Source organism: Mastigoproctus giganteus, chromosome 10, assembly GCF_048544385.1.
Source record: "Mastigoproctus giganteus isolate SK-2022 chromosome 10, ASM4854438v1, whole genome shotgun sequence".
Lineage (NCBI taxonomy): Eukaryota > Metazoa > Arthropoda > Arachnida > Uropygi > Thelyphonidae > Mastigoproctus > Mastigoproctus giganteus.
Window position 1 is genome coordinate 196,158,716 of NC_143584.1, and position 14,681 is coordinate 196,173,396.

General features: G+C 39.4%; 1 protein-coding gene across 1 annotated transcript; it reads right to left on the bottom strand.

The window, feature by feature from the left end:
• Positions 1–10,177: 10,177 nt before the first annotated feature.
• LOC150079720 (uncharacterized) lies at positions 10,178–12,706 on the bottom strand. Its single transcript, XM_090383187.1, has 2 exons — positions 10,721–12,706; positions 10,178–10,531 (listed from the first exon to the last, which is right to left on the bottom strand). Exons 1-2 carry the CDS (start codon positions 12,704–12,706, stop codon positions 10,178–10,180), a joined length of 2,340 nt encoding a protein of 779 aa, XP_090239313.1.
• Between the last annotated feature and the right edge of the window lie 1,975 nt (positions 12,707–14,681).

A 14,681-nucleotide genomic window follows, 5' to 3' on the forward strand; every position in this document is an offset into this window, starting at 1 on the left:
GTTTTTATAATTAGAACAAAGATTAAGTATATTAATACAGTTTAAAATAATTAAATGCACAAGGCATAATACATTAAGAGTTTGGTATCTATATAATATCGGTGTTTTAGATACACCATAGATAACTCTTAAAAAACTACAAAGTAGTTGTTGTGGGCATCATTTGCTCTTTCTCATATTGTGCTCTGCCTTCACGACGAGTTGCCATGATATTGCACTACCTCGAATAAGTAACGCTTCACTAATACAGAAGACTATTGTTACTTATTCTCAGTGAGTACCACCACCCAGACATGTTTCAAGGCTATTGGCCTATCATCAGTGGGTGGGCAGGTACCCTAGTATTGCAGACATGACGACCCAGTTGTGAAGCTACACCTTTTGGCATCTCTCATATTGTGTGATTAGCTTCACAACTGAGTCGTCATGTCTGAAATACTAGGGTACCTGCCCACCCACTGAAGATAGGCCGGATAAGCGTTCTTCTTTCGGATAATCGCCTGACGAGGTTGTGCTGCTTCAAGGTTCTTCTTGATCGTAAGTTGTAACATTAAGTTGTTGTTTTTTTTTTTTTTTTGCTGACCCTGCGAAAGTTTCCAGGGTGGGATTAGTGCCTGCGGGCACGACCATTGTTACCTTTTTTTTTTTTTTTTTTTCAAAATGAGTTTTTATATACGTGAGAGGACCTTGGAATTCACTCTGGACGCAGAGTATGAACCGAGACAAGTAATTGAGGGTTTAGCGAAAAGCGTAAATTTATCCAGATTACAGGGGTTCACCCTCCTGCCCTTGAGGAAATACCAGGTAGTTTGTAAAGACTGTGTGACAAGAGACACATTGCTGAGGGGCTTCCCTTTTGAGAACCAAGTGATACACCCCCATTTGGTGGGTAGTATCAGGAAATATATCACGATAGAGTGTTACCCAATTGAAATGCCGAACACATATCTAAAAACTTCATTAAAAGCATATGGAAAAGTCTCGAGAATAGAAATGCACGCGTTCGAGGGCTTTCCAGAGCTGTATACGGGAAAAGTAACAGTGCAAATGGAAATGAGAAAACCAGTTCCAAACATCATCTACGTAATGGGGAATCGACTGCTTCTGAATTACAGAGGGGTAGAGAAGAAGTGCTTAAAATGTGGTAGCTTGGGTCATTTAGGCGCGAATTGAACAAAAGGGCGTTGTTTCAATTGCAAAGAAGTAGTGCATATCAGTAGTGACTGCCCCAAAGCATGCAACAAATATGGGGAGACAAGCCACAAAGCGGGAAGCTGCCCAATTAGGTCATATGCAGATGCCATCAGAGGAGGGGAAGGAAAAGTAGGCGAAGAAAATTCGGAAAAGGGAAATATGGTCATTTTAAGGCCACAGGGAGTCATAAAAAAGATACTGTCAGCTGAACCAGTGAATCTAATTACAGGAACAGGGGAAGAAAAAGGGGTTATAGACATAAGTCAAGACACCCCCACTTTAATGGAAACGGTGGAAATAGCAAGAGGTATGAAGAGGGGGGACAACAAAGACGAAAGTCTAGAGGGTGAAGGAAAAAGAAAGAGGCAAATTGTAGAAAAGGAAAGGACACAATACAAGATCTGAATGAGCTAAGTTCAGATGACTCCGAAACAGAAGGGACATTAGGCGAGGGTAGTGACAAATTACTGGGGGTGGAGCATTTAAAAAAATACGTGCCAGTAGGATCGGAAACATTAACTGTTAAATTAGAAGAATGGGAGCAGGGGCTAGGGAAGCCGAAAATAGTGTTTGAGCATGCTCAAGGAGGCAAAGTAAACAACATCCAATTCATGTGGAGAGACATATTTTTTGGAAACTTAGCAAGACAGACGTTACTGGGAATAGTGCAGCAGCTAAATAATTCCCGAATCTCATGGTTATTAGGAGATGAGCAAGAGTTAGGCAGAACCCTGTATGCTCTAAGCATATCTCTGACACAATAGTATCTACACGGTAATCATTGGTACTTGGAACATAAGGGGCTTTGCTCAAGGGCATGCTCAACATCATGTATGGAGAAGCATGTTGTTACTAGGGGTAAGAATTTTATTCATCCAAGAAAGTCGCTTTTTTAACAGTGTCCAAGTGCGAAAATTCCAGAACAGATACAAATGTCTAAGCTTCTGGAGTTTTGGCTCAAGCAATTCCAAGGGGGTAGGCATCATAGTCTTACCACCGGTCATAGGAAAATTCTGCAATCTTCAAAGGGACATAGAAGGGAGAATAGTCTGCATTGACTGGAGAATAGGGTCGCACACAATAAGACTGATGAATATATATGCACCAAACACCGCTCCAGAGCGGAGGCGGATATTTAGCAGTTTACATCTTTTTATGGTGGGGGCCCGATTGATTATACTAGGAGGAGACTGGAATTGCGTGTTAGACCCAGTTAAAGATAAGACAGGTACGGGGGATCCAACAACTGGCACAGAGGGCTCCTTGGAGCTGAACAGCTTGAGCTTAAAACACGACCTGATAGACATATGGAGAAAGAAATATGGTCTAGGGGAACGGTAGGGACCCGCATTGACCGGTTCTATGTCCCAAGCAAGACAGCAGATAAAATAAATCGGGTAAGACATATCAACATTTCGGGACCCCGCGCAATAACAGATCACAAATTAGTTATAATGGATATTAAGCCTAACGGTAGAACAGGGAAAGGGCCCCTGGAGGTTAAAACCAGTGCTCTTGCAAGGTGACCCGCAGGATATTAAAAGACTAACACAGCTTTTGAGAAATCCTAATCACTGGACAGAAGGGAGCTGGGTGCACTACAAAAGTGCAATAAAAACTGCTTTTCAAAAATTAACAAGGGAAAAGCACCTGGAAAGCAGGAGAGAGCTAAGACACCTGTATGAAGTTCGGAGACTCCTAAAGTCTTGTCAGGATGATCTGGGAGAAAGTGAAATACAAAAAGAAATCCTGTCGCTATTAGAGAGGCAGGCAGAAAACGAAGCTATCCAGATGCGTATATGTTACAAGAAAGCTGATAAGTCGTCTGCTTTCTTCTTTAAGCAATTCAACAGATCACGCAGAGACAGAAGTTTAATCCATCAAATACAGGTAGGCCCACACCAATATCAGAACACTAGTGACATCGTTAAGTGTTTTGCACATGTTTACAAGGAAATGTATACGGCATTTAAAGGACCAGGTTTACTAGAGAGCTGGGAATTACCAAGTTTCTTGGCAGTTCACGGACATGAACAGGATCAACCTATCTCCCTGAGTGAACTATCATCAACATTGAAAGATATGAAAGGAGGTAAAGCGCCAGGTCCAGATGGGCTAACAGTGGAATTTTATGAGAGGCACTGGGAGGAAATTGGGCCAGTCTTGGCCGTCATTTTCTCCAAATTCTTCTCGGAAGGAGCTGTCCCGGAAGAATTTATAGAAGCCCAAACCATATTTCTCAAAAAACAGGGTAAAATGGGGAAAGAAGTGGGGGAATGGAGGCCAATATCACTACTAAATACAGATTATAAGTTGTATGCCAAAGTATTAAACGCCCGACTCAAAAGGCATTTAGGGCACATCATAGGTCCCAATCAAACATATGCAATTAAAACAAGATCTGTGATGGCAAATCTGTCATTTCTAAAAGATTTGCAGGTATACTGTAAGCAAAAACAATACAGTGTAGTGGTGGCTGTAGTGGATTTGGCAAAGGCTTTTGATAAGCTTTCCCATGAGTACCTTAAAAATCTGCTGCATACAGTCCGAATGGGTTCTTTGCTAAGAACAGCCATTATCAGTCTGTACAAAGGGGCACAAACCACTCTTTTAATTAATGGCCACAGCTCGGAGAAAATAAAACAGGAACGGGGAGTTAGACAGGGGTGCCCACTAAGCCCTCCACTATTCTCGTTGGCATTAGAACCCATATTAAGGCAATTAGCTATTTCTAAAAACATTAGCGGGGTTCATCTTCCTGGCCCACACTCTGATTGCAAATATGTAGCACATGCAGATGACGTGATCCTAACTTTGGCGGATAGCAGTTCTCTACAAAGAGCGCTGGAAACCTTCAGTCATTTCAGCTTATCCAGCGGCCTATGTCTAAACAAAAGCAAGACCAAATGTCAACAGTGGGGAACTGAAGCTCCAGTACAATTGCCAGCAGGCCTCACATTCTCGACAGCACCTATAACCATCCTAGGGGTTCGTTTTGTGAAATATCCGGTAGTATCGTCCCGGCAATTACTAGATTCTTGGGAGGACGCTCTATCAGAGTGGAATCTGGGGATGCTATCTTTCTCCGGAAGGGTGTGTATTATGTGGACGATTCTGATACCGATGCTGATGAATACTGTGTCAATTACATCATTTAATTACTGCGTGCAGAAAAAGCTAACTCGAAGACTATTCAAGTTCTTTTGGAACAGCAGACAGCAAGAAGTGACGCAGCAGAGGCTATACTGCAGGAAGTGTGAGGGAGGTTATGCAGTACCACGGTTAAAGTGGTTAAAGTGGGCATATGTGTTAAAGCACATTTGGACTGCCCTACGGGGAGCCCATGCAGCGGCTGCCTTAGCAAAGTACAATATGGGAAGGTTTACTAAACTACTAGGAGAGGAGCACACTAGTCCAACAGTAGAAATAATAACACCCTTCTACAAATTGGCAATCAAACACTTACAACAGTTATCTGCAGGGGGTTTGCACATGGGAACCAAGCTTAAGATTTCGGAAATATACTGGAAGTTATCCGACATAAATACACCGCCAGTACCGGTGCCACGCAGTTGGCTGAGACTGGATGTGACTCAGATGTTGGACAACCTACACCATCATATAGGTTATGAGTCACGGAAAGACCTGGCCTGGAGAATAATACACGGACACCTGCCAGTGGAGAAGAACAAAGCCAAATTTCGAGGGCACACGAATGTTGAGTGTTTTTTCTGTAAGGCGTGTGAAACAGTGGAACATGCATTCTTCTCTTGTCTGGTTACTCAGCGCATCTGGCTTAGTGTACACAAAACAATGGGAATACCACGCTTGACCAGGGAACAAGTACTATTCTTACAGTTTCCGGCCCCCATTTCCAGAGCAACACGCATTCTGATATACCTCTTAAATGAAGGTAAATATCAGGCCTGGAAAATCAGGAAAAGAAAAGAAGGCGGCTCTGCAGAGGAGGTGTCAAAATGCACCCTTCGAACGATGCATGGTGCAATAAGAAGATTTTTGCTATTAGAATTACGACAACTTGGTAAACAAAGATTCTTACAATTATGGTGTTTCCCCACACCTTTATGTCGGCTAATAGATGACAACATATATGTGCAGCTTAGATGGTAATGATCAGTCTAGGCTAGGGAAGCGTATATGTACCAAACAGATTAGTTTAGTTATTAGAGGAAAGGGACCAAGTCAGCTGCAGGCATTTGGTCTCTCTCCCAGATGAACTGCAGCCGAGCGCTTTGAAGGCTGCATGAAGTAACAGGAGTGTGGAAGAGGGGGATGACCCTAGAACCCATGTAGGGCAAGCCAACTCCAGGCGGCCGCCAACCAGGTGGTCACATGAACTGGGCCTTCCTCGGAGTGTGTCAGTGGGAGATTGAGCAGCCCAATCATGTTGAGGTGAAGAGATATGAGCAAACAAGGGTGTCTGTCCATGTCTGCTCATTACAGGGAGATTTTTTTTTTTTTTTTTCAGCCATACAGGCCGCTAGGTAATCCCAAAGCAGGATCCATATAGGATCCCTGAAGGTAAATTCCATATAAATATCTGGAAACTGGAAAACATGTCTGGTCTAACCAGCAAGCCTACCCACCCACTGATGAAGGCCAAATAGCCAGAAACATGTAGGACTCCGATTGGGTAATAAATATCCCCATCAGAGGGACGCATTGCCCATTCGGGGCAAGGAGTTTTGAGTTCAGGTGAATCACAACTAAAAAATCCCTATCATTCTTCGACGGCATGTTTTTTCCTCTCCCTCTCTTACTGTCACTTTCCTACCTCTTTTTTCTTTGCTCAGTCTAATAGGGGTATTGAGGATAACGGACATCTTTATCCAATACTATTTTCAAAACATGTCTGGGTGGTGGTACTTACTGAGAATAAGTAACAATGGCCTTCTCTATTAGTGAAGCGTTACTTATTCGAGGTAGTGCAATATCATGGCAACTCGTCGTGAAGGCAGAGCACAATATGAGAAAGAGCAAATGATGCCTACAACAACTACTTTGTAGTTTTTTAAGAGTTGTCTATGGTGTATCTACACACCGATATTATATATTAACACAGTTTATAAAGTATAAATTTATTATTCAAGTATATAACAAAATAAGTAAAATGTGAGTTAAATAAGTAAAAATAATTTCATAATAAAGTTTTAGTAGAATATTCCAAATTTTTATTAAGTTCTCATCCGACACCCTATGCTGATTTTTTCTTCCTCTTTGTGTGTCGATTGGTGAATGACGTTTCCGAAGGTGTGACAAATCGACATATTTTGCTAGATTGAAACGAGTCACGGGTGGGCCTACAATTTTAAGAAATAGTAGTGAAGAAACTGTTTTTGTCATCAACGAAGGGCTGTTTGGGCTGACGATCAGATTCATTTGTACGTGGGACAGCTGGTCGCATAGGTTTTACCAAGTATCACTAAGTTGTAGAATGCTAATCCCTTTAGCTCTCTGAATTCGAGTCTGGCGCATTATAGCCTTAGTCGCTAATGCGCCAATAAAACCCAACAACAAACAAACAAATCTCTGAATTCGAGAAGCAGCACTAATTGCCTAAATTCCCTGAATTCCAGAAATGCGAAGAGTGCATACCGAGTTAATTCTCTTCTAATCCGTTCGTTATATGAAAATTTTCTCGCTCAAAGGAGAGTATTTTTTATATAACTCCCAAGAGGAATTTAAAATAATTCGCTATAAAAGGACTTCGTTAAACAGAGGTCCGACTGAGTAATTTAGAATTATAAAAGTGTTTATACAGTTGAATATAGTAAATATCTTAACAACAGACAGTAAAAAATGCAAATTTAATTAAATCATTTTAAGCTTATTTGAATAAACGTGTGAAAAAATTTGCGCAATATTATAAATTTCGAAGTGCATTGCATCCAAATATCACACGTCCTGTTAATAACGGTGCTGGTACGCCGTATGATCCCAAAAAAAAAAAAAAAAAAAAACTGAACAGTATATATATATATCAGGGTTATGTGGTAACTTCATAAATATACTCATGTGTACAGTGTTTTCTTTGGCGAATTTGTCAGTTTAACTGAAAGAAAAAAAGGTTTCTGGGGGAAAACAACTTGCTATCGATGGCTGATACCAACTAAATCAGTCACGGGCTAAAAAAACCGGTATACATGTAGTTCCTTGCGTCATCAACGGGATTTGAATCCGGGAATATTCCACTATACGTGGAGAGAACAGTCACTATACTACTGCGCTACCACCGCAGGCGCCTTGAGCATACACACTATTTACAAGACATTGAGTGTTATTACTCGTAAACACTCCTAAGGTCCTCATGGGTAGCACGGTAGATAGGATCGCCGTCCCCCAACAACAGATGGAAAAGACCTGACTTCGAATCTCGTCGAGGAAATGAGGAAATTTTATGGGCCTTTTTCAAACGTGGCTGAATTATCGGTCTAAGATGAGGGCGGCATGGTGTTTTCTTCCAGAGACTCGGCTTTTTCGTACAGCAAACAGAAATTCGACCTCAGAACAAACGAAAATGCCCATATCCCAGTCACAAGAAACATTTAGTAATGATTGTAAAAGGTTGAAATTTATGGGTATAAAAACACAAAAATATTCTTTTCATACGTAATATTACTTCTGAAGATTAGGACCCTCAATGATAACACAGTGTACAATAAAAGACGACCATGTTTTAATGTTGAGTCTAAGCGTGAAGTTTTGATCAACTCCATAAAAAGAAAACCATGGTTCATCTAAACTCTTATTGTACAAAGAACTGCACAAATTATCGTGAACCAAATTGAAAGAATTCAAGTAACTGAATCTCTTTACCCTGAGGTAGGGTAAAGGGGTAGAGAAAACCTGGAAGACAAAGGCGGAGATGGATAGATGAAATTCATGAGTTTTTGGGTAGTAAATGGATGGCCAGTGCTCAAAACAGAAGGAACTGGAAAGTTGCTGGAGAGGCCTTCATCCTGCAGTGGATTGAAAATGGCTGATGATGATGATGATGATGAGGGTAAAGGGGCGGCTGATTACACCTCTCACTCACATCGACAGCGGCAATAGTAAGTACGAGACGTGGTGTCAGCAAAATGGCAATCACTGAACAAGAGGAGAAGCAATACAAATTAAAAACATTAGGTAGCACAGAAGGTGCAGAACTGAACGATATTTGTGTCTAGAGATATACATAAGCCTTGCTGTAACACGCATGGGAATAATGGATTGCTTTCGATATAACATAAAAATTTAAAAAATTTGGAGCACTAAAGCCTGAAACTATATATAACCCACGCATGACTAAACGTTGCAGGAAAGCTCAAAATATCTCATAGTAAGTGATTCCTGATCTTACCAAGTGACAACTTATATTTAGAAAACACGCTTAATTACCTGTTTGTGCCATTTACAAAAATTTCTAATTTTTTGTCCAATAAGTAATAAAAATCTCAAACGTGGAGTCATGGAAACAGAGTGCGCTGGCAACAAATTGCCAGAAGATGATGCAGGGCACCAAAAACGCTTCCAAAACTTGGGTGTCACTTTTTTATTTAAAAAAAAGCATGTACATTTGGAGTGGAGAAAATAATGAAGAATACTGAGGAATTAAAATGACAGAAGAAACCCATTTTGAAATTAGGATAGCGGCAGACAGTGAAGTTCTTTATGTGGTACAGACAGCTGGCAACAGCGACATATGGTGTTCTGTGCACAAGTTTATAATTGCAAGTTTATAATTGTTTATAATTATATGTATATGTATGTAATTGGGAAATTTATTATTGCACTATATGAATGTACATGAATATACATATTTTGGTGGTAGATACACAGAAGGATTTACTTAGGAAAATTCAGAGGCCAGCAGGAATCACTATGGTTTTAATTTGATTTTAAAAAAGAATATTAAGTAAATTATCCAAATTAATAAATACATAAAATATGTGTAACAGAATATTATTTTTAAAGACAAATTAACAAGATATATGGAGATTTTAGTACATTACAGTTTGTTTGTATTTAAAGATAGCAGTAACAAAAAAAATCATGTACACTATATATATATATATGGCTTATTTCTGTTTTTATTCAATGCATTTCTTTTTTCAAAAGGAATTCGTTGCCACATGGCTGTTACATGCATATTTATTCTGATCATACATTTTGAACTGGTTTAAAATCTTGCAGTTCGTTTTTATTAGGTCTTTTTAATGTTTACTACGGTAAAAGGTTTCTCCTTGCAACTAATGATGTGCAGTTTTTATAAGAATCGTTTTTTTTCTTGGAGCATCCTGGTGATGAAAACCGGCGGAACGATTTCACTGTTGCATGCAAACTAGGATGGTTCGAGATATATTTCTGAGCACTGACCCTGGCTGCTGCTTTGTAATATCTCCATTATGAAATCAAAGATCTCTTAAGAGAGGCCCATTTTCTTAAAAGTGTATCATGAAAAATTCCTCAGCTGAAAGGTTTTTCTCCTGTATGAAATCTTAAGTGTCCTGTAAGTTGTCCTCTGCGTGAGAACTTCTTCTCACATGTTGGACAGTTGAAAGGTTTTCTCCTGTATGAATTCTTAGGTGTCTTGTAAAGTGTTCTCTCCGTGAGAACTTCTTCTCACAGGTTGGACAGATGAAAGGTTTTTCGTGGGTATGAACTGTAAGATGGATTTCGAGGTGTGATTTCTGTGAAAACTTCATCTCACATGATGGACAGCTGAAAGGTTTTCTCCACTCTTAATACTGAGATGGCTTGTGAGGTGTCCTCGTTCTGAAAACTTCTCAGACGTTGGATCGCTGAAAGGTTTTTCACCTGTATGAATTTTTAGGTGTCTTGAAAGGTGTTCTATGCGTAAGAACTTCTTCCCACATGTTGGGCAGCAGAATGAATACTGAGGTAGCTTGTGAGGCATCCTTGTTCTGAAAACGTCTTCTCACATGTTGGGCAGCTGAAAGGTTTTCTCCTGTATGAATTCTTAGGTGTCTTGTAAGCTGTTCTTCTGTGAGAACTTCTTCTCACAGGTTGGACAGATGAAAGGTTTTTCGTTGAAATGAACTCTAAGATGGATTTGGAGGTGGGATTTCTGTGAAAACTTCTTTTCACATGTTGGACAGCTAAAAGGTTTTTCTCCTGTATGAATTCTTAGGTGTCCCGTAAGTTGTCCCCTCTGTGAGAACTTCTTCCCACATGTTGGGCAGCAGAAAGCTTTTTCTACACTATGAATACTGAGGTGGCTTGTGAGGCATCCTTGTTCTGAAACCTTCTCATATGTTGGACAGCTGAAAGGTTTTCTCCAGTATGAATTCTTAGGTGTCTTGTAAGGTGTCCTCTCAGTGAGAACTTTTTCTCACAGGTTGGACAGCTGAAAGGTTTTTCGTTAGTATGAACTCTAAGATGAATTTGGAGGTGTGATTTTGTGAAAAATTCTTCTCACGTGTTGGACAGCTGAAAGGTTTTTCTCCTGTATGAATTCTTAGGTGTCCTGTAAGTTGTCCTCTGCGTGAGAAATGCTTTTCACATGTTGGGCATCAGAAAGGTTTTTCTCCACTATGAATACTGAGGTGGCTTGTGAGGCGTTCTTGTTCTGAAAACATTTTCTCGCATGTTGGACAGTTGAAAGGTTTTCTCCTGTATGAATTCTTAGGTGTCTTGTAAGGTGTTGTCTCCGTGAGAACTTTTTCTCACATGTTGGACAGCTGAAAGGTTTTTCTCCTGTATGAAATCTTAGGTGTCTTGTAAGGAGTTCTCTCAGTGAGAACTTTTTCTCACAGGTTGGACAGCTGAAAGGTTTTTCGTTGATATGAACTCTAAGATGGATTTGGAGGTGTGATTTGTGTGAAAACTTCTTCTCACATGTTGGACAGCTGAAAGGTTTTTCGTTGGTATGAACTCTAAGATGGATTTGGAGGTTTGATTTCTGTGAAAACGTCTTCTCACATGTTGGACAGCTGAAAGGTTTTTCTCCTGTATGAATTCTTAGGTGTCTTGTAAGGTGTTCTGTCCTTGAGAACACCTTCTCACATGTTGGGCAGCAGAAAGGTTTTTCTCCAGTATGAATTCTCAGATGGCTTGTGAGGCGACCTTCTTCTGAAAACTTTTTCTCACATGTTGGACAGCTGAAAGGTTTTTCTCCTGTATGAATTCTTATGTGTCTTGTAAGGTGGTCTCTCCGTGAGAACTTCTTCTCACAGGTTGGACAGCTGAAACGTTTTTCGTTGGTATGAACTTTAAGATGGATTTGGAGGTGTGATTTCTGTGAAAACTTCTGCTTACATGATGGACAGCTGAAAGGTTTTTCTCCACTATGAATACTGAGGTGGCTTGTGAGGCGTCCTTGTTCTGAAAACGTTTTCTCACATATTGGACAGCTGAAAGGTTTTTCTCCTGTATGAATTCTTAGGTGTCCTGTAAGTTTTCCTCTGTGTGAGAACTTCTTTTCACATGTTGGACAGCTGAAAGGTTTTTCTCCTGTATGAATTCTTAGGTGTCCTGTAAGTTGTCCTCTGTGTGAGAACTTCTTCTCACATGTTGGACAGCTAAAAGGTTTTTCTCCTGTATGAATTCGTAGGTGTCCTGTAAGTTGTCCTCTGCATGAAAACGTCTTCTCACATGTTGGACAGCTGAAAGGTTTTTCTCCTGTATGAATTCGTAGGTGTCCTGTAAGTTGTTCTCTGCGTGAAAACGTCTTCTCACATGTTGGACAGCTGAAAGGTTTTTCGTTGGTATGAACTCTAAGATGGATTTTAAGGTGTGATTTCTGTGAAAACTTCTTCTCACAGGTTGGACAGCTGAAAGGGTTTTCTCCTGTATGAATTTTTAGGTGTCCTGTAAGATGTCCTCTCTGTGAGAACTTCTTCTGACATGTTGGACAGCTGAAAGGTTTTTCTCCTGTATGAATTCTTAGGTGTCTTTTAAGGGATTCTCTCCGTGAGAACTTCTTCTCACAGGTTGGACAGCAGAATGGCTTTTCTCCACTATGAATTCTGAGGTGTCTTGTGAGGGGTCCTTGTTCTGAAAACTTCTTCTCACCGTTTGGACAGTTGAAATGATTTTCTCCCCTAGGAATTCTGAAGTGTTTTCTAAAATTTTGTCGTAGTGAGAATTTCTTCTCACTTGTTGGACAGCTGAAAGGTTTTTCTCCTGTATGAATTCTTAGGTGTCCTGTAAGTTGTCCACTGTGTGAAAACTTCTTCTCACAGGTTGGAGAGCTGGAAGGGTTTTCTCCACTATGAATTCTGAAATGTTTTCTAAATGTTTGTCCTAGTGAGAACTTTTTTTCATATGTTGTACAGCTGAAAGGTTTTTCTCCTGTGTGAATTCTGAGGGTTGCTGTAACGTGTCCTCTGTCTGAGAACTTTTTCTCACATGTTGAACAGCTGAAAGGTTTTTCTCCACTATGAATTCTGAGGTGTCTTGTGAGGTCTACTCTCTGTGAGAACTTCTCACTGGTTGGACAGCTGAATTGTTTATCCTCAAAGTCACCTCTCAGGAGATTTTTAAGCATTTCACTCTCTGAGAACTTCTCACTCTTAGATGACAGAAGGATTTTCCACTAAGAACTCAGGTTTTTCATGAAATATCTGATTCCTGAGACATATATACCACAAGTTGAACAGTTGAAAGGTTTTTCCTGATTATTATGTTCTCTGGGGTATGTTTCCGGATTATTCTCTGTGAAATCTTCTTCCAACCAGCTTTACAAATTAAAAATCTCTCCTTATCATGAAGGGAGAATGTGTTTTGAGAGTTCTTCTTTGTTTCAGCTTCTTTCCACAAGTTTTACAGCAAGTGTAGTCGTAAATTGTGGAATTGCCAGTTGTTCTGAGTAAGAAATGATCAGTTCTATTATGACATAATTGCAAGGTCTCATCTTAGGTACACTTGTTGTACCATTTTTTTTCCAAGTGATGTGTGGTAAAACCACTTAGCCGATGAGAATTCCCTTGACTACGTTTGTGAGATCAGCGGAGAAGTGGTTAAAGTTTTCGCTGTGTTATAAACACATATGAGAAAAGTTTTACTTATCAAAAAACTGTATGCTCTCTCTTCCTTTTTTTATGACATATGAACTCAAAATAGTGTTTAGTATAAATCCATATTAATCCTCTGTATGCTAACATAGAAAGTAACATAGTGAATAACATTTTGATATTATTTTCGAGATTTATGATATGTATGCATATATTCCTTCAGCTTAAGTCGACGTTGACTACCTTTTGTATAGTTAATTAGGGTTTTTTCTAAGGAAGAAAATATGAATAAAAGTTCTTGATCACCCACATTCTTTATGAAGTGATTTCATTATAACCAGATGATAGTTTGGCTAAAAAACTGTTGTTACTTTTGCGTTATATTCTTCATTGGTGATACTTGCATTGTAAACGTTATTTTTCGTTTATATTTGTTTCCGCTGGCTGTACAAATGTTTGCCAAAAATTTGCACAGAAACCTTTCGATTCTCTCTTTAAAATTATATCAAATTTTTCGATTATTAGAGATTTTGCCTGTGTTTTTAATAGTTTCTTTAAAAGTGTTTCTTCACTAGTGATTCAGGTTTCTGTAATCTTGTTCTTTCCATGAACAGGGTTCGGTTGGGTTGTATCTTTTAATATGTTTTATCGTTCCTACAAAAAAGAAATAAAAAAGTTATATAATTGCCATGTTGAATAAAGAGATATACACTCACCAGCCAAAAAATTTGAAAGCAATATTGAATATCTTGGAAGCGAAACCTTTATCCCAAACTGAGGACTGTAATCTTCATGGCATGGATTTCACTGTTGCAGGGAGCGCAGTCCATGAGGTTGTCAGAGACATTTTCTCAGATATGCCAAACAGGCTGCAGCTTTTTCTTTTTTTTTTTTTGTATTAGTATTAGTAATGGCGGTATGGTGCAAGAAAGCCTATGGCTTATTCTGCACCAGCCAAAAAAAAAAAAAAAAAAAAAAAAAAACGAACAAAACAATGATAAAAAAAATAAATAAATAAATAAAATAAAATAAATAAATAATGATAATCAATAAAAGAAAAAGAAATTAAACCAATCATCCTATGCGCTTCCCTCACCGAGGGTACTATCCAGATAACCTTTGAATTTCCCCAAACAGTCAGCCTGTACCCCCCATGAAGGCAACTTATTCCAGTAATTTATAACTCGCTGGCTAAAATAAAACTTCCTGCAGCCCAATCTAAACATTTCCCCCCCGTAACTTGAATTTGTGTCTCCTAGTTATAGCATCATTTATTGTCTTGAAAATTTCGTCCTCTTTCATTTTACTGATGCGTCTCAGAGCTTTCAACACTTCAATCAAATCTCCTCTAAGGTGTATAGTTTACAATCTCTGCAACCCACATATTCGAAGTCTTTCTTCATAAGGACGCCCTTTTGCCGATCTCACCAGGCGAATTACCCGTCTTTGCACCCTTTCAAGAAGCTCGATTTCTTTCTTTAGTTGCGGTCTCCATACTTGAACACAGTA